The sequence below is a fragment of the Macaca fascicularis genome, chromosome 13 (assembly GCF_037993035.2).
Source record: "Macaca fascicularis isolate 582-1 chromosome 13, T2T-MFA8v1.1".
Lineage (NCBI taxonomy): Eukaryota > Metazoa > Chordata > Mammalia > Primates > Cercopithecidae > Macaca > Macaca fascicularis.
The window spans coordinates 63,815,110-63,836,020 of NC_088387.1; the positions used below are offsets into that span (position 1 = coordinate 63,815,110).

The 20,911-nt window shown below is 33.4% G+C and overlaps 1 protein-coding gene across 12 annotated transcripts in view; it reads right to left on the minus strand.

Annotated features, from left to right (window-relative positions):
* VRK2 (VRK serine/threonine kinase 2) overlaps positions 1-20,911 on the minus strand; it is a 112,974-nt gene that overhangs the window by 51,713 nt on the left and 40,350 nt on the right. For 10 of the 12 annotated variants that reach the window (XR_012422357.1, XM_045369266.3, XM_045369268.3 and 7 more), the window contains one exon: positions 19,992-20,084. The exons of the other annotated variants lie outside the window; for them this stretch is intronic. Coding sequence is in view for 9 of the 10 variants with exons in the window: in XM_045369266.3 (XP_045225201.2) it covers positions 19,992-20,084 (93 nt within the window). In the remaining variant the exon portion in view is untranslated. The remainder of the gene's footprint in view (positions 1-19,991; positions 20,085-20,911) is intronic. 12 annotated transcript variants of the gene reach the window in all.

A 20,911-nucleotide genomic window follows, 5' to 3' on the forward strand; every position in this document is an offset into this window, starting at 1 on the left:
ATGAGAACAGACTAATACAGATCCTTTTAAGCACAAGGCAATTTACTGGATTTTCACCTTGTACACATGAATTTGCTATTTTAACAATGTACAAAGTTATTTAGCTTTTTTAAATTTATGCTTTGGCTCCACGTTTAAAGGCTGTAGGCTCCTAGGGGTTGAGGGACCAGGATAATGTCGTATATACATTTTTGTATCCATAATAGCACCTACTCTAAGGCCTTCTGCACAGTTGGTTTAAATAAATTTTTATTGATTTGAATTGATAATAATTAGACAAACTGAACTAAATTTTTTAACAGATACCTGAGTGCCAAGCATAATAAATAGGAAATGTACACTTCAAAAAAGAAAAAGAAAAATGAATGCATATTGAATACTTGCTGTCAGAGCATTAAATACTTTACACAAATCAAATCATTTAATCCTCATGACCCTAAGAAGTTATTTTAAGATATTTTGAAAATTAGAAAAAAAGGATGAGTAAGGCTAGGTTATCTATATAAAACAAACAAATTCTAGTAAATGGCAAAGCTGAGATTTGAACCTAAACCAATCTGACCAGAAGTTCTGAGTTATTTTCCATATGCCTCATATAGCAGAAAGGGAGATGGCATAAGCACATCTACAGGCCTAGAGGTAACGTGTACTCTGACAAAAACATAAAAGTCTATGAAATTGTACAGCAAGGAAAGGCTATTTCTAATAGGGAGACTCAGAGAAAGAAGCAACATTTAAGTTGGGTACTGAATAATTTCTAAGATTTCCACAGATAGAGGCAGGGAATAAGAAACACACAAGAGGGCAACCAGAGCATGTGTCAGTGTGTGTTGAGGGCACAGAAGTTGGTGGAAACACAACACAAGCCAGAAACAAAAAAACAAAAAACAAAAACAAACAAACAAACAAACAAACAAAAAACAAAAAAAGGGAGAAAGAAAGGTTTGCATCAGTTTCCAGAGAGCCTTGGAAACCATGCTAAGAAGGTGGGGCACAATTTTTGTAAGCAAATAGATGTGATGGAAGGGTTTTTTGGCAAAGAATAATATTATCAGCACTGGCAGCATCATAAGAAGGAAATGGATGCACAGAGTCCATTTAGGAGAATATAACAATACAGGCAATCAACGGGAAGTCGGACTAGGACAGTGGTGAGCAGAAGGGAGACAAAGAAGAGATTCACAAGTTACTGGATAAGAGGGTTGAGAGAAAGAGAGTCAAAGACAACTCCGCAAACAGTGTAACTGGCTGGGTAAGTGAGGATTCAATAGAATAGAGAAAAAGAGAGTAAGAGGAGGAAGGGGAGACTTGGTAAGAAAATGATTCAATCACTTTTGTACCAAAAGCAAAGTAGCTGACTGGTGACTAACACCCTAATCCAACTAGTTCCTGGTTTTTCCGTTTATGGAGGACTGAGTGACAGAGTAAAAGTTGATGGGAAAAAGTAAAGGACCTCTTTCATCAAGGGTAAAATCTGCTGCTCTCCTGCTTCTCACGCAACCAAGAATCCTAAGTAGCAAGCAGCCAGACTGGCTCAAGTGGAAGCATTTCTCAATGCTTGATATGATGTTGATATAAGAAGCAGAAGAATGTAAGCTGAAGACAGGGAGAAAAACATTTGGAGCTGGCAAAGAAGCAGGACACTGATGTGAACAAATGTCATTGCCCACTGGGATGTGACCACACATTAAATCACATTTGTTCACTCTTTTATGTCCACCATGAAGATTCATATGAGAGAACAGATGCATATACAGCTCTCAAAATGAGGTCACTTATGAAGAACAATATTAAGTAGATAAACTAATTTTTCCTGTTGTACAATATAATACCTTATAATTTAGACAATTTTGTACAATTAAATCTTTTTAATTAGCACTCCTTGCTGTAATGAGAAATGTGTCCATTAAGGTCTCATAATGGGAGACTGATGAAAATTATACTAGGCAGAAAGTCACTCATCATGACTTTTAAAAATGGCAAGCTAGACACCACTTTTAAAACTCCATACATTTTTCCAGAAAATATCATGTGTAAAGAAAGAAGACCTTGAAATTGAATGGATTAATTCACAAGAAACTGAAAAAGGCCAGTTACTTTGCAATATGAACAGCATTGTAGTTAACTGGTTTACAAATAAATAAAAGGTCTTCAACCAATAAAAAAGAAAAACCCACTGGGAAGAGTATATACATGTATTGAGCAACTTTAAAGCTTTTCTTTAAAACAAAAAGCCATCATTTATCTTATTTGAATAGGGAATAATATTTTTCTATTTTTCTACAAGATACAATAAGGCAAAAATCTTCACAATAAATTACATGCATACTTATGAAACCATTATATGACCAAATGAAGCAGCAACATGTGTATGTTCACAAGAATCACTCGTATCTGTTAAAACATGGATGTAGTCTCACAGATGCTATTATGTTTTGATGCAAATTTGTGTTTTGTATTATCATACAGTACGTTTTTGTTTCTCCTCAATTACCCTGCCTTGTTTGCCAATAATAAAACCCCACAAATGATACTAGTGCTTTATCACAATTCCATCTAGACAAAGTAACAGAACCTTAAAGAGGTGCTGGCTTACTTTTCAAATATGAGGTTTATTAGAATAAGCATGAAGATGCAGTTTTCAAAACTATAGTTTATCCTTTATCTTTTAGTGAGCTGTAAACAGCAGTTTCTGTTTTCTGATGGAAGAAACATGTGCTTGTTCTTAAAAATAATCTGCTTTGTATGCTGGATCATTTTTTTCCTCCTAGATCTTATATCTATTCATATTTACAAACTGAAAATTTTATCCTTTCATATTTTTTGAGAGTGAAAGACTTAATGACATGCTCACGAAGTCATTATATTGGATAACAACCAGAAAAGCTGTGCTTCTCTTACTGCTTCATTCCATCTTCTGCCCCATCAGGACCAAGACTACGACTGCCTTAAATACTACCATAAATTCAAGTATCAAAACAAAACCTTGATGTATATTTCGTAATATTCTAAATGATAATAGCATTTTGACCTCATGATCTGCTTTTCTATTCTAACCTGGTTCTTTTAGGAAAACATCAAAGCCTGTTTGATTAAATAGGACTGTGACTTAATAGGCTTCTCAGACTTCTGGGGAAAATTCCCTCAACAGTTCATAGGCTAGCAAGTTGCCTCTTTACTAAAAATACCTTCACCTATTATAGAAAATCTTTCCAATTACAGGCTATTTCCAACTTGTTCTTTTGACACAAGTTCTCAAGGATTACAAGAAGAAACCTATGATATTCTTAATGTCTAATCAAGACACACAACCTGTGTTTGTACATTAACAAAATTAAAAAAGCAATGGAAGAGGGGAATCTGGATTGCATTGGCTTAATGGTCTTCCTCTTTGTCTGATTCAAATCTGAACCTAATCAAGACTTTTCAGTATATCAGTAAGCATTATCAGAGCTTGGTACACCTGTAAACAGCAGACACTCACAAAATGTTAGCTTATATAATTCGACTGCCATTGGTATATTATAAAAAGGTTCAACATACATAGGCTGTGTCTACGTAAAACACAACTATCCAGCATTGGAAGTAGCCTACTTGGTTTACACTAACTACAAATTCTATTAAATTCAAAGACAGTATTTGAGGTCGCCAGCAATAGTGCTACCTGCATAGCCCCTTGGAGTTCCATGGTTTTTAACAGCCACTAAAAAAGGACACCTTTTAATTCGTTTAATTTACACAGTTCAAGGAGTAATTCAAAATCAGAAATGCCATTTTCCCACATTAACTGAAAAAAAAAAAAAGCCTGTATGTAACACTTTGTGAAGCAGGATGCTCAAATATTTTGGTCATAAACTGCTCTTTGGTCATGTATGCATCTGGCTTTTAGAAATAGAAGTATAACCACTGGACTCAGTGGACACTCAATAAACAGGTACTGAGTGTAGACAGTTAAACATTAACTTTTGAAAGCACTAACTTTCTTGGCAACTACATTTTATTACTGGGGATAGGTGATTTAAGTAGACCACAATCTACTTAAAGTACACACATTACTAAAATGTAAACATATTTCCCCTTATGATAGAAATTAAACCCTTATAGTTCTATTTCCTATAACTAGAAGGATATCTATCATCAAATCATACACCTGGGAAAAACTATATTTACTAAGTCTAGTAAATTACCATTTTCTTAATCTAACCAGAATATATGTCTTGTTTCATAAATCTAAAGAGTTCTTATAGGGCAAAATAAGAAAAGGTGTCTTTTGTTACCAGGATACCAATCATAAAAATATATTGTTTTCAATATATTGCTGTTACTGAGTGCTTACTACGTGCCAGATGCTGGTCGAAGACCTGTACATGTTTAAATCATTTGATTCTTCTAATGCCACTTTGAGTGAGATACTATTATCCTTATTTTTAGATGATGAAACAGATCAAAGAGGTGAAATAACTTGGCTAAAAACACAGGGGTAACAAGAGGTAGTAGAGCCAGGACTTAGATGCCATGACTTAGATCAGACGCAGGGAGTCTGATTCTAGAGGTCATATCCTAGACTGAATCCTGAAAGTTCAAAGTTACATAAAATACGACTCTAGAAAACAGTCCCAACCTTCTTCTATCAAACCTTTTGCCTGGAATTAAAGAGAAGGTAAACACCCTTCTTCTTATATCTTCTTTCTGATACTGTATAAGAATACAACTTTAGAATAAATAAGTAGACTATATAATAAAGAGAAGATCCCAACACACATGTTAAAGAACTGCTTGCAGGCCTTATGTGTAAAACAAATCATTTCAGAAACACTAACTGGTCTGGTCCCACCTGGAGTGGCTATAGGCAAAATAAAAGTAGATCCCTATTTCTGCCCTCTGTTCTCACCTCTCCCCCTCCTTTCTCTTTCCCTATCCTAGTGCCCACAGAGTGTGTGTGTGTGTGTGTGTGTGTGTGTGTGTGTGTACACACACTGGTATTCATACTAATGTGTGAGGAAGTTTCATGGAACAGAACATTATCCTGAGATTTCTATTAAAATTACTTGGAAATTTTATATAATAAAACCCAAAGACTTCTAAGTTCCTGTATTAATTTTGCATGGATGCTGCAACAAGGTATAACCTCGTGGCTTAAACAATGACACTGTATTGCCTCAGAGTTCTGGAGTCTAGAAGTCTGAAATCAAGGTGTCAGCAGGGTTGGTTCCTTTGGAAGGCTGTGAGGGATGCTCTTTTCCATTCCTCTCTCCTAGGTTCTGGTATCTCAGGAATTTCTTGGCTTACAGATGGTACTTTTCCCACCTCTTCACATTGTCTTCCCATGTCTGTCTCCGTGTTCAAATTTCCCCTTTTTATAAGGACACAAGTCATACTTGTACCCAAGAAGTAATTTCTCATCTCCTCCTCTCTACCCTCCCAAATCTCTAATGACTGGTATTCCACAATCTATGTCCATGTGCAATATTATTTTGTATTTGACTATGTTTCTAAGTTGCTTCACCTGACAATAGTATCCAGTTCCATCCATGTTGCTGCAAATGACAGGATTTCATTCTTTTTACGGCTGAATAATATTCCATAGTACATGCATATCACATTTTATCCAATCATCCACTGATGGACATTTAGGTTAATTCCATATTTTTGCTATTGTGAATAGTGTTGCAATAAACATACAAGTGCTGGTATCTTTTTGATACAATGATATCTGCTCCTTTTGGTAGATACCCAGTAGTGGGACTGCTGGATTGAATGGTAGTTCTATTTTTAGTTCTTAGAGACATCTCCACACTATTTTCCACAGAGGTTATGCTTATATTCTCACCAACAGTGTATAAGCAATCCCTTATCTCTGCATCCCTGCTAACATGTTATTTTTTGTCTCTCTCATGATAGCTACTCTGACTGGCATCAGATGATATCTCAGTGTGGTTTTAATTTGCATTTCTCTGATGATTAGTGATGTTGAGCATTCTTTCCAGGTACTAACTGGCTATTTGTATGTCTTATTTTAAATGATATCTGTTCATGTCTTTTGCCCACCTTTTAATGGGGATTTTTTTTTCTTGTCAAGTTCCTTACAGATTCTGGATATTAGCCCTTTGTCATATGCATTGTTTGCAAATATTTTCTTCCATTCTGCAAGTTGTCTGTTCACTCAGTTGATTGTTTCTCTTGCTGTGCAGAGGCTTTTCAGTTTAAATCCCACTTGTCTATTTTTGTTGCTTAAGCTTTTCAGGTCTTAGTCGTTATTTGCCTAGACCAATGTCCAGAAGAGCTTTCCCTTGTTTTACTTCTAGTATTTTTTATAGTTTCAGGCCATACAGTTAGGTCTTTAATCCATCTTGAGTTGATTTTTGTATATGGTGAGAGGTAGGGGTCCATTTTCATTATTCTGCATATGGCAATCCAATTTTCCCAGCACCATTTATTGAACAGGGTGTCCTTTCCCCAGTGTACATTTTTGTTGACTCTGTCAACAATCACTTGCGTGTAGATATGTGGCTTTATTCCTCGGTTCTGTATTCTCTTCCACTGATCTATGTGTCTATTTTGATACCAGAACCATGCTGTTTTGGTTACCATAGCCTTGCAGTATAATTTGTGGTCAGGTAATGTGATGCCTCCAGCTTTGTTCTTTGGGCTTAGGGTTGCTTTGGCTATTCAGGCCCCCTTTTTAGTTCTATGTGAATTTCAGGATGGTTTTTGTCTAATTCTGTGAAAAATGATGCTTGTATTTGGACAGAGATTGCATTGAATCTGTAGATGGTTTTGGGCACTGTGCTCATTTTGACAATTCTTCTGATCTATAAGCATGGAATGTTTTTCCATTTGTTTGTATCATCTACAATTTCTTTCATCACTGTTTTGTAGTTTTCCTTGTAGAGATCTTTCACTTTCTTGGTTAAATATACTCTTAGGTATTTTATTTCATTTCTGTAGTTACTGTAAATAAAATTGCCTTTTTGATTTGGTTCTTAGCTTCATTGTTATTGGTGTATAGAAATACTACTGATTTTTATACATTGATTTTATACCCTCAAACTTTACTAAATTCATTTATCAAAATTAAGAGGTTTTGCAGGAGTTTCTAGGGTTTTCTAAATATAAGATCATATTGTTGGTAAATAGAGATAACTTGATTTCTTCTTTTGCAATCTGGATGTATTTCATTTCTTTCTCTTGCCTGAATGCTCTAGCTAGGATATCCACTACTATGATAAATAGGAGTGGTAAAAGTGGGCATTCTTGTCTTATTCCAGTTTGTAGGGAGATTGCTTTCAACTTTCCCCCATTTAGTATGATGTTGGCATATATGGCCTTTGTTATTCTGAGGTATGTTCCTTCTATGCCTAGTTTGTTGAAGGTTTCTATCATGAAGAGATGCTGAATTTTATCAAATGCTTTCTTTCTGCATGTATAATCATACAGTTTTTGTTTTTAATTCTGCTTATGTGATGAATCACATTTATTGATTTGCCTATGTTGAACTATTCTTGCATCCCTGGAATGAAACCTATTTGATCATGGTGTATTATCTTTTTAATGCACTGTGGGATTTGGTTTGCTAGTTTTTGTTGAGAATTTTGCATCTATGATCATCAGGGATATTGATCTAAAGTTTTTTTGTTTTGTCCTTGTTTAGCTTTGATATGAGGGTCATACTGGCTTTGTAGAATGAACTAGGGAGGATTTCCTCTTCCTCGATTTTTTGGAACAGTTTCAGTAGGATTGGTATCAGTTATTCTTTATACTTTTGGTAGAATTTGGTAATGAAGCCATCTGGTTATGGGCTTTGTTTGTTGGAAGATATTTTATTATCGATTCTATCTCACTGCTTTGTTATTGGTCTGTTCAGGGTTTCTATTTCTTCCTGGTTCAATCTTGGGAGGTTGTATGTTTCTAGGAATGTATCCATTTCCTCTAGGTTTTCTAGTTTATAAGCATATAGTTGTTCACAGAAGTCTCTGATGCTCTCTTGCATTTCTGTGGTAGTAGTTGAAATGTCTCCTTTTTAATTTCTGATTATGTGTATTTGGATCTCTATTCTTGGTTAGTCTAGCTAGTAGTTTATCAATTTAGTTTCTCTTTCTAAAGAACAAACTTTTCATTTTGTTGATTTTAATTTTTAATTTTTATTTATTATTTATTTGTCTCAATTTTACTTAGTACTGCTCTGATCTTTGCTATTTATTTTATTCTGCTAGCTTTGGGTATGGTTTGTTCTTGTTTTTTTAGTTGAGATGTGATGTTTGGTTAATTTGTGATTTCTTTTTTTGAAGTACACACTTAGAGATATAAAATTCCCTCATAGCAGTGCTTTTTTCTGTATCTCAAAGGCTTTGGTACATTGTGTCTCCATTTTCATTCATTTCAAAAAATTTTAAAAATTTTATCTGAATTTCATCATTGATCCAAAGATCAGTGAGGAATGTGTTGTTTAATTTCCATGTATTTGTGTAGTTTCAAGTACTTTCTTGGTATTAGTTTCTAGTTTTATTCCACTGTGGTCTGACATGACACTTGATATGATTTTGATTTTTTAAAATTTATTGAGGCTAGTTTTGTGGCCTAACATACAGTCTATCTTGAAGAATGTTCCCTGTGCTGATGAGTAAAATGTATGTTCTGCAGCTGTTGGAATATCTGTTTCATCCTTTTGATCTAATATTCAATTTAAGTCTAGAGTTTCCTTGCTGATTTTCTGTCTCAATGATCTGTCTAGTGCTGTGAGTGGGGTGTTCAAGCCCCCCATTATTATTGTATTGCTATCTCTTTCTTTAGGTCTCGTAATATTGTTTTATGAATCTGGCTGCTCCTGAGTTTAGGGCATGTATATTTAAGACCAGTATATCCTCTTGTTGAATTGTGTTATCATTATACAATAACCTCCTCTTTTGTTTGTTTGTTTTTTACTGTTTTTGATTTAAAGCCTGTCTTATCTGATATAAGCATGGCTACTCCTACTTGCTTTTGGTTTCTGCTTGCGTGGAATATCTTTTTCAATCCCTTGACCTTCAGTCTATAAGTGTCTTTACCAGCAAGATGAGTTTCTTGTAACCAGTATATAGTTGGTTCATTTTTTTAAAAAATCCATTCTGGTAATCTGTGTATTTTAATTGCAGTATTAATCCATTTATATTCAAGGTTAATATTAATATGTGAGGGCTTTTTCCTCATAATGGTTTAACAGCTTTTGAGAAGGTACAATTCAACCCACAGCAGTTCCCATTGTTGATTTCTCTATGTGAATGTGCTAATAGAGTTTTCTGCAAGGAAACAGTCATAGTGGCTATATTAAATAGTAAAGATCTTTTGACACATTGGGTAGATCTTTCCCAATGGGAATTTAAGAAATTTACAAATGACTTAGTTCCTACACCTGGCGATCACTATATCCAGCTCTACTTGGTTGGCTTGACCTGTTACTCCTGAACATTGATTAATAAAATTCATTTATGCATTAATCTATTTAATTTCTCATTGTGCCCTCATCACTTACTGAGTGCTTATTATGTTTCATGCTCTACCAGCTTCTGGAAATATAAGTTGAAATAAACACAATCCCTGCTTTCCTATTTATAAGATAAGAAACATGCTCTCCTGATGTACATATATATCAAAGAAACCACATTCACCTGGTTCTATACCAGTAGTTTCCTAAACCAGACTTTAGCTAATAACCAGTTCTACCCAGTGAGTCAGAGGCTATGAGAGATAAAAGGGATCAAAGAAATCACATGGACTAGGCTGCTGGATTTACAGAAAGAGAAAGTGTGGCACAGAGAAGTCCAGTAAAAAAAGTGACAAAAGAAAGAAAAAGAGAGCTTAAGTACAATTAGAATAATTATCTGTATTTCTATATTCTCATATTTTAGGATAAAGAAGAAAATGGGAGATAAAACTGTACCTGACATTAAGGAGTGACTGTGAAGTCTGTTATGAATAGTAATCACATTCTGATAATATAGTGAATTGTCCTTAGTTTTTGGAGCTGCATACACTCTAAAGTATTTAGGTAAAATGTAATGACATCTATAATTTACTTTAAAATATTTCCATCAAAAATAGATAAAACATTTAAAAGTGATAGTCATATGGAGTTCTCTATTTTTAAGTATGTTTTAAAATTTTCAAAATAAAAGACTGAAAAAAATCATATTGTTCTACAGGGAAAATTATATATCTAACAGCTTCTTACTTGCCTCAGAATCTTACGAGCACTGGAAAAGAAGCCTCACAAAATATTTTAAATATCGAAACCATGAATTCTAAATCATAATTTTTATGCTGTTTTCTTCAATATTTTCCATCCATCACTACCTTCCAATAATAATAAGACTCTAGTAGCTATATTCAGATAGCTATCATTTACATAGGATTTCAAAACAAGAATTTTTTAATATGGCTCTAAACTGGTTTGGCTCATGTTAAGAATATATTTGAACAATAGGAACACTATTAAGCTAAGAAATGCATTTGATTACTTAAACAATTTTAAAATACTTTAATAAACAAATTGATGTTTAGTAAAATAGCAGTATTAACACATTACACAAAGTTAGATGGAAATAAAATTTAGGACAGAGTTTAATTTTATTTGAAAAATAATACTGAGAGAACTTTAAAACAGTTTATAGAACTGATCCATGAAATCTAGATATATAGGAAATTATCAAAGTTCAAAAACAATGTATTCATATGACAAACAGTTACACTGAAACAAAGAAAAATTCAGTGAAAGTATATATTTTTAAAATAATCCTATTAATGTAAAACTCATAAAATACTAATTTTAGAAGTCCACATAATTAAATTCACAGGAACTATTTCCAAAGTCTCTTTGCTTATCTGAAAATAAACAGCAGAACCTCACTAGGAAGGAAAGAGTAACATGCATATTGATCGATACTATAACCCTATCCACATAAACCCTATCCACTTTAAAGGAGTCTCACCAGCTATACCACCTAGTAATATTATAGTACCATTAAACTAAGATATATAACACTATTCTGGAGATAATAAAATATAGAGATATTACCGTAAGTAAATTTTATATTGTTTATATATAGAAGTGACTAAAACTAAATTTTACAGATGTTCAGCACAGGAAACACTACTTCTAAATAGTGATCATATTATATGCACATTCCATGCAAAATTCTTACATTCACACTCCATTTTACAAGCAACCTTGATTGATAAATGGATTGTGTTAGAATTGCCTTTAGCAAACAGTAAACAAGCAGATTTAATGAGGGTTATGACCCTGCCCTATGAATATCCTAGGAACTCTGAAAGTAAGTATTTTGCCAGCAGATACAGGTTAGGTATTAAATTGCTTCTTCCAGATTACTAAATTTCAATTTTTTTTTTCTATTTTTCAATTTCCTTAACTGTATAACAATAGGTGAGACACTTTGGAAACATAAGAAACATTACCTTCTGCAATAAGCTTTAAGTATTTGGAGAACACATTTTCATAAAATCATAGAATTTTAGAGCTAGAAGGAACCTTTGCGATCACTTAGTTGAAATCTCCTATTTTATACACTAGAAAGCCAAAGCCTATACAGGTTAAGTAATTTGCAATTCTGCTTAATGGCAGTGCTGAAACTAGAACCTAGTCTCTTGACTCTTAGTCTACCACAATTCCCAGGAATCAAGAAGGCACTGTCACAAGCATCTTTAAAGAACACAAGTATACTAACGTCCACATGTTGACATGAAGAATTACTCTCTACCTGTGAAGGCCATCCTCTTTGACCTAGTAGGCAGCTTTAGAACAGAAACACATGCAGCATAATTGGGCAAGGAGCTCTACAATCAAGGTATTCCTGGCACTGAGATGACAGATATCACATCAAGATTGGCCTCATGCCTTAAGCAGTCAATAAAGTATTTCTTGAAGGGTTATAGGAAAGGAATACAAATATACATGCTGTGAGGAATATAAAAGAAGTATAACTCAAGGAGTTCATTCTAGTTCAGAATGTAAGACAACATGAAGGCAAGTGAGACCTGAGCATTCACAGGCTTAAAATATACATTAGGAACTATAGGAAATTAGAAACAGGAAAAGCTCAGTATAAACCAGAATCATTAAGAAAGGTTTCATATAAGCTGCTGCATGAAAAGAATGTATCTGATAAACAGAGAGGTGCCTTTCCAAATGTAAGGAGAGCCTCTGCACCACTGAAATAAAAGTTGTAATCTCAAACTGCATCAACTTCCTCCAAATGACACTGGGAGATACAAGCAAGTGGGCATTACTCAAAACACCACTATCATTTTTGGTAATTCCATTGTAAGTGAGGAAATCAGAAAGATACATTTGTTTTCCAAATACTAGATCAGCACTCACAAGGCTACCTTTGGAGCTATCAATTGTGCAACACCATATTATCAACTTCCTTCAAGTCATACAGAGAGATACAGGCAAGTGGGCATTACTCAAAACACCACTATCATTTTTGATAATTCTATTATAAGTAAGGAAACCAGAAGGATACATTTGTTTTCCAAATACTAGATCAGCTCTCATAAGGCCACCTTTCTAGTTATCAATTGTGCAACACCATATCATATTCCAAAATCAGCAAGGTTTCAAAGAGAGTTTAAAAATTTAGGTTAGGTGGTCCAAGAGGATAATATCTACCTACCTATCAATGAAGCACAAATTTATAATTATAAACATAGTATTATTCAAGCATACAACATAATGCCTAACACAATAAATGATCAAAAAGTCAGTTAAAATTGATTTTTATTGTCTTTTCTAAAGACGAATCACTTCTGTAAGGACATGTTTCTTAATACAGTCATGTATTGCTTAATGATAGGGATATGTTCCAAGAAATGTATTGTTAGGTAATTTCATCATTGTGTGAACATCACACAATGTGTGTACTTACACAACCCCAGATAGTACAGCCTTCTACACACCTAGGCTATTTATGGTACAACTTATTGTTCCTAGGCTACAAACCTGTATAGCATGTTACTATAGTAAATACTGTAGGCCACTGTAACACAATAGTGTTTGTGTATCTAAATGTATCTAAACATAAAAAAGGTACATTAAAAATAAAAGATCTGAAAATGGTATAACTGTATAGGGCACTTACCATGAATGGAACTTATAGGACTGGAAGTTACACTGGATGAGTCAGTGAGTGAGTGGTGAGTGAATGTGAAGGCCTAGGACGTTGCTGTATGCTACTGTAGACTTATAAAACACTCTGTGTACACTTAGGCTACATTAAATGTGTTTAAAAATTTTCTTGGCCAGGCACGGTGGCTCAAGCCTGTAATCCCAGCACTTTGGGAGGCTGAGACGGGTGGATCACCAGGTCAGGAGATCGAGACTATCCAGGCTAACACGGTAAAACCCCATCTCTACTAAAAAATACAAAAAACTAGCCGGTGGAGGTGGCAGGCGTCTGTAGTCCCAGCTACTCGGGAGGCTGAGGCAGGAGAATGACGTAAACCCGGGAGGCGGAGCTTGCAGTGAGCTGAGATCCGGCCACTGCACTACAGCCTGGGTGACAGAGCGAGACTCCGTCTCAAAAAAAAAAAAAATTTTTTTCTTTCTGCAATAATAAATTAACCTTAGCTTACCTTATCATATTTTATAAACTAGTTTTAAAAAACTTTTTGACTCTTTTGTCATAACACTTAGTTTTAAACACATTGTATAGCTGTACAAAAATACTTTCTTTATATCCTCATTCTATAGGCTTTTTCTATATTTATTTTCTTTTTTATTTTTTAAACTTTTTTGTTAAAAAATAAGACACAATCACACACACATTAGCCTAGACCTACACAGGGTCAGGATCATGACTATCACTGTCTCCACATCTCATCCCCCTGGAAGGTCTTCAGGGGCAATAACATGCATGGAGTTGTCCTCTCCTATGATAACAAACAATCTTCTGGAATACCTTCTGAAGGGCCTGTGTGAGGCTATTTTACTGTTAACCATTTTTATATAAGCAGAAGGAATATACTCTAAAATAATAACAAAAGTATAGTATAATAAATAAATATATAAACTAGTAACATAGTTGTTTATTATCAAGTATTATACAGTGTACAAAGAGCAGCAGAAGTTTGTTTATACCAGCATTACTGCAAACGCATGAGCAATGTGTTGCCCTATAGCATTACTATGGCTATGATATTACTAGGCAATAGAAACTTTCCAGCTCCATAATAATCTTACAAGACCACTGTTGTATATGTGGTCCGTTGTTGACTAAAACATAATATGGTACATGATTTAATAAAATTGAATAATTTAATTTTAAATTTTAATTTATATTTTTAACCAAACCAGTATAGGGGATGAACTACATTTCCTCTACTAATAACGACATGACCACTGTTGTTGTAGCAAGTACTACAATAAAAACTACAAACTTTCATAAATAGTCCCTCTCCCCCTAAAAAACTTGGAAAAATATAAGATTTTAAAAAAACACATAAAACAAGATGAAAACACAACAAATATAGTAACAAATGTATACCAAATAGCACAGGAATAATTTTTATTAAAAAAAAACTATAGACGAACAAGGAGACAGAAACACACTAATAAGAGTAGACGTTTAAACACCTCTCTTAGCACAAAACAGCTTAGGTGGACAAAAAGTAAATAAAGATACAGATGACATAAACAATATAGTGAATAAGGTAGATCTTTTGGATTTTTGTTGCATTTTACACTCTGAAAATAAGACTACCTTTTTCTCAAGCAAACATGGAAGACTGACAAAAAATGATCAGCTTTTAAGTCACAATTAAAGCATCAGAGGATTCCAAAGACTAAACTTATTATAAACAATATCATAATAATATTGTGATAAGTCTAGGCATTAATAAAAACAGTATTTAAAGGCCCTTCCACATACAAATTTAAGAATTTCCTACTGAACTACTTTTTTGGTGAAAGAAAAATACAACCTTTCCAAAAGAATAAAGAGAACAAAAGCATTATATATCAAAATCAATTAGATATAATATAAAACAATAAGGGAAGAAAATTCATAGCCTTAAACTCTTATGGAAGGATACCCAATTGGAGAACTAGAAAAAGAAGACAAAGGTAAAACTAAAAGAGTACATATGAAGACTTAATAAAGGAAAAATCAGAAATTAATAATTAGAAAAAAAAACTCATTAATGAATAAAAATTGAACTTTGTTGAAAAATTAACAAAAGGGACTACTACTGGTCACCTTCACCAGGATAGAAAAAGGAAGAAAACAAAATAAAATTTAAAATAACTAGAGAGAAGCAATCATTGAAGTAGGAAAAATTTAAGTCATAAGAAACTACAATGCAGACCACCGCACGAATAAATTTGAAAAAACAGAAAACATGTATAACTAAAACAGACACCCAAATAGAGATAAAGAACTTAAACAACCAATTTCCATAGAAAAAAGTAGAGAATCACAAAGAATTACCTCACAGAAAAGCAAAAGAATCAAATAGTTTCACATTCAAAGACCAGATGGTTCCAATGTAACAGAAATAGTTCTAAAACACAGAAAATAAAAGCTCCAAATCCTTTACATGAACAAAATATATTGGTAGCAAAATATGATAAAAACAGAACAAAATTAGAAAACTATAGATCAATATCATTTATGAATATCAATATGAAATCACTTCATAAAATGTTAGTGAACTTCAACACTATACTAATATTATGCCATAACAAATTGAGATTTATTCCTTAAAAGTAAGGTTGGTTCAATATTAGAAGCTCAGCAATATAGCACATTAAAAGATTGGCGACAAATATGATGATTTCTATAGATGTTAAACAAAACTCTGAAAAAATTCAATACTCATTCCATAAAAATTAAAAACATTCAAGAACATAGGAGTTGAGAGATATTTTCTACACTTTATAAACAGATACACACACACTCATATTCACACATATATTCACACACATATACACAAACCTTAGTCCTAAAGCCACCATCACATTTAATAGGGTTATACTTCAGGCATTTCCAATAAGATTAGGACGAGTAAAAGATGATTACTACCTTTCTTACTATTTAATACTGTATTGAATGTACTAGACAATGCAATTAGACAAATCAAATACAAGAACTGTAAAAGAAGAAAAACTACTGTATCTACTTGCATATGACAGTTTTCTAAGAAAACTCTAAAGACCATTACTAAAACTACTCCGAACCACAAAATAATGCCGTAAATTAACAGGATAGAAAATTAATGCAGGGAAATAAAATTTTTCATATATATAAACAAAAATCATAAGAAATAATAGAACAAATCCATTGACAATATCAACAAAAAGGTATATTTTGAAACAAACATAATAAAAAATATGCAAAACTAGTAAGAGGAAAGCTTTAAAATAATCCTAAGGACCTAATGCAAAATTGATGAAAAACAAAAACATTCTTTGTTGTTATATGAACAACTATACATCATCAAAATGTCAGGTCACCCCAAATTAATTTTAAAACTTAATGCAATTTCAATGAAAATGCCAACAAGTATTCTTTTTATATGAAACTAAACAAAATAATACAGAAAATCCAGTATAAATAGCTAAGATAACACTGAAAAAGAAGAACTACAGGGAACTACTAGTCCAATCCAATGTTAAATTACATTATAAAGCTTCAGAAATTAATGCACCAGTATTTATGGCTGGTATTGTTATATAAATAGACAAATCAGTGGGATTCAACAGAAAGTACAGAAATAAAACCAAGTACATGAGGAAACTGAGTATATAATAAAAGCAGCAACTAATATTACTGAAGCAAAGATATATTTTAAAATAAATAGTGTTGGAACAACTGGAAAACCACTTATAATAAACTCTAATGAATAAGAGAGCTTTAAGTTTAAAAAATGAAACCAGGTGGAGCAAATGACATATCACACATTGCCGATGGGAATGTATAACGGCACAATCACTCCAGAAAACAACTTTGCAGTTTCCAAGTTTCCACACTTTCATATGACCCAGAAATTCCACTCCTAGTTATTTACTGAAAAGAAAATGAAACATATGTCTCCACAAAAGCCTGTATGTGAATGCTTGGCTTATAGCAACTTTACTTATAATTGTCAAAAACTGAAAACAACCCAGATAGCCATCAACAGGTGAACAGAGATCATCGCAGTTTTCAGTAGAATACTACTCAGCAATAAAAAGGAATAAACTACTAATGACCTACAAAGATAAATCTCAAAAGCATTATGTTAAGTGAAGGAAGACAGACATACAACAGTACATACGTTATAATTCCACTTACATACCATTCCTGAAAATGTAAAAATATAGGGACAGAAATCATCTCCAGGGGCTGGGAGCAATGCCAGGAGAAGGGAACTAACAGGAATGAGAGAACTTTTGGGAATGAAAGAAATGCTCTACATCTTGGTGGCAGTTGTGGTTACATGATATATACATCTGTCAAAACATACCAAACTGCACATTTTAAAGGGTGACATTTACTGTTTGTAAATTATATCTCAAAAAACCTAATCTTTAAAAAGTATGCAGATATTGCCAAATTTCCCTTCCACTAACTTTATTTTCCTATACCCATTTAATTTCAATTCCCAAAGGGCATTCTAAAAGTGCTGGTACCTTTATCAGCCTCAATATTATCAGACTATTATTTTAGACCTCTCCAATTTGATAAGTCCTTTAAAAAGGGTGTCTCGCTGTTTTGGTCCCCTTATCTTTTCATTTTTTGCAAAGGTGGCCTTTTTTCCTGTTTCTAGGACAGTCATATTTCTTCTCTGTTCTATTTATTCATTCCTTTCGATCACTGCTTTAACAAGGTATTTTGTGTTTTTCTTCTTATTTTTTTAGTACTGGCTAGATATTCTCAAATATTTGTTATAAATCTATTTCCCAGTTTCTCATTCACCTTTCATTTTGAAGAAATTTTAAATATACAGATATCTTAAAATTTTAAAGCTGTCAATATTTTCAGTTAAGATTTTTGTTCTATTTTTATTCAGAAATTTAACCCATGCAGAGACTAAATATTCAATTACATTTTTTCTAATTTTTATAGACTCATTTAACTCTTTAAACATGTGATAATGTAGTAACAACTAGGTATATTGTTATTTAAATTTAAATTAAGTTAAAAATTCATATAAATATATAATTCATATAAAAATATATTAATATAAAATATTTAACATTATATTAATCATATTAATATAATATAAAATAAATAAAAATTCATATAATATATTAATATAAAAATATTAATATTTTAATATTTAAAAATATAATCTATGTTTTTTAAACAGACTATATTTTTTACAGAAGTTTTAGGTTTGATTTAGGTGAGCAATGTAGGTAGAACTGAGTGGAAAATACAGCGAGTTCCCATATACCTCAAGCCCACAATGCCTCTCCAACTATCAACATCTCTCACTAGAGTGGCACATTTTTTACAGTGAATGAACGAACCTACAATGACAATCATTATCATCCAAAAGCCACAGTTTACATTACGTTCACTCTTGGTCTTGTCCATTCTATGGATCTTAACGACCAAATGATGACATGTATCCACCATTATAGTAGCATACAGAATGGTTTCACTGACCTAAAAATCCACTGTGCTTCACTCATTCATCCTTCCTCTCCCTTCTAACCCATGGAGATAGTAAAAAATTGATCTTTTTACTGTCTCTATAGTTTTGCCTTTTCCAGAATATCATATAGTTGAAATTATATAGTAATGAGTCTTTTCAGATTGGCTTCTTTCACATAGCAAAATACATTTAGGTTTCTTCCATGTTTTTTCATAGCTCAAAAGTTCATTTCTATTTAGCAATGAATTTGGATGTATCAGTTTATCCATTCACCTGTTCAAGGACATCTTGGTTACTTCAATGTTTTGATGAGTATGAATAAACCAACTATAAGCATTCCTGTTCAGGTTTTCGTGTGGATGGAAGTTTTCAACTCATCTGGGTAAACACTAAGGAGCACAATTGCTGCTTGGTATGTTAAGAATGTCTACCTTTCTAAGAAACTGCCCAACTGTCTTCCAAAGTAGCTGTATCATTTTGCATTCCCATGAGCAACAAATGAGAGTTCCTGTTACTCCAGATACTCATTAGCAGTTGGTATTGTACTGACCACGTTTCAAGTACTAAGCCGCATATTGCTAATGGCTACCATATTGGACAGTCAAACAGAGTATTTTCATCATTACACAATGTTTTCATAGAAAAGCTTCTCTGCTTAAAACCTTTTTTTTTTTTTTTTTTTTTTTGAGACGGAGTTTCTCTCTTTCCCAGGCTGGAGTGCAATGGCGCCATCTCAGCTCACTGCAACCTCCGCCTCCCGGGTTCAAGCAATTCTCCTGCCTCAGCCTCCTGAGTAGCTGGGATTACAGGCACCCACCACCACACCTGGCTAATTTTTGTATTTTTAGTAGAGACGGAGTTTCACCATGATGGCCAGGCTGGTCTCGAACTTCTGACCTCAGGTGATCACTCACCTCGGCCTCCCAAAGTGCTGGGATTACAGGCATGAGCCACCGCACCCAGCCTCTCTGCTTAAAACTTAATTGGTTATACAGTAGGAAATGATGAACTAATGTGACAGTGTTTTAACCTCTACATAAATCCATCTCTACTCCCACTGGATTTTGATGCTTCTTTGTTTATCTATATTTGCTCAGAAATTCAAATTCCTGCTCAGCCACTTCTTAACTATGTGCCCATTAACATATTATTTAACCCCTCTGACTCTCAGTTTCTCATCCTAATTATTCATTAGTTTGGTACAAAGATTAAATTAGATAAGCAGGTAAGATAAATTACAACATTCATCATGTTACGCCCTCATTTGTAAACTCTTCTGGGTTAGAAGTTTGTTTTCTGAATGTTTCAGTTTCATACATTAAAGACCTTTACTAAAAGCAAAGGTATGTATTTACCCGGTCTGGATTTTTGTAACCCAAAAGTAGATTTGCTGCTTTTATATCACCATGAACATATTCATTTTCATGTATATATTCCAGTACATCCAACTGTGAAAATAAATAGATAAAATAAGGTTATACTGCTATTTATTTAGAACTCATGATCAATTCCAACATTTTGAATATAGAATAACGTAGGTTTTTTTCATATTAACAATGACAGAGCAATGTATTTCACAATTACTGATTATTCTAAAATATCACATCTTCTGGTTGCTCATCCTAGAAAAAAGTAAAATGATCCTCAAAAATCAAGTATTTTAGTTGAAGTTCCGATGGAAGAAAATCAGGATTCAAAAATGCTTATGCCTAATTCCTGATAGCCCAGTAGCCAAACCGCACTGCACAAAGAGGAAAAACAGCATAAAATCAGAGATCTATGGTGAAATAATATTGAAGCCCATTCAGCAATTCCTCACCTAAGAAATAATTATAAATCAAGCCTTGAGAATCTCAGAACAAAATGTCATGTCCATGAGCAAAGGGAAAGGTATTCTTCCTCTGTATGGTAATAGAAAACTCCTTAGCTTCATCTCTAAAGCCCTTCAGCCTTGCATGTTACATACACTTAGTACTAAATAAACATTTGCTGGCTTGGAGGATGGATAAACGAGAAAATTAATGCATTGTATTTGCTGCATCCCAATCTGGCATAAGCAGCTTCATGCTACTGAAAGTGAAAAAATGAGACTTAAACCAAATACAAACATATAAGACAAATATGTAGCATAAACAAACGTGTGCCTGAGTGCTACTGAGAGTGCATTGCTTTTGATTTGGCAAAGTATATTTTATTCATTGCCACAACTAATTATTGCCACCATCCCAAACTCATAATAAAAACTTTATAGCACCCCCCTACCATCACATGTTTA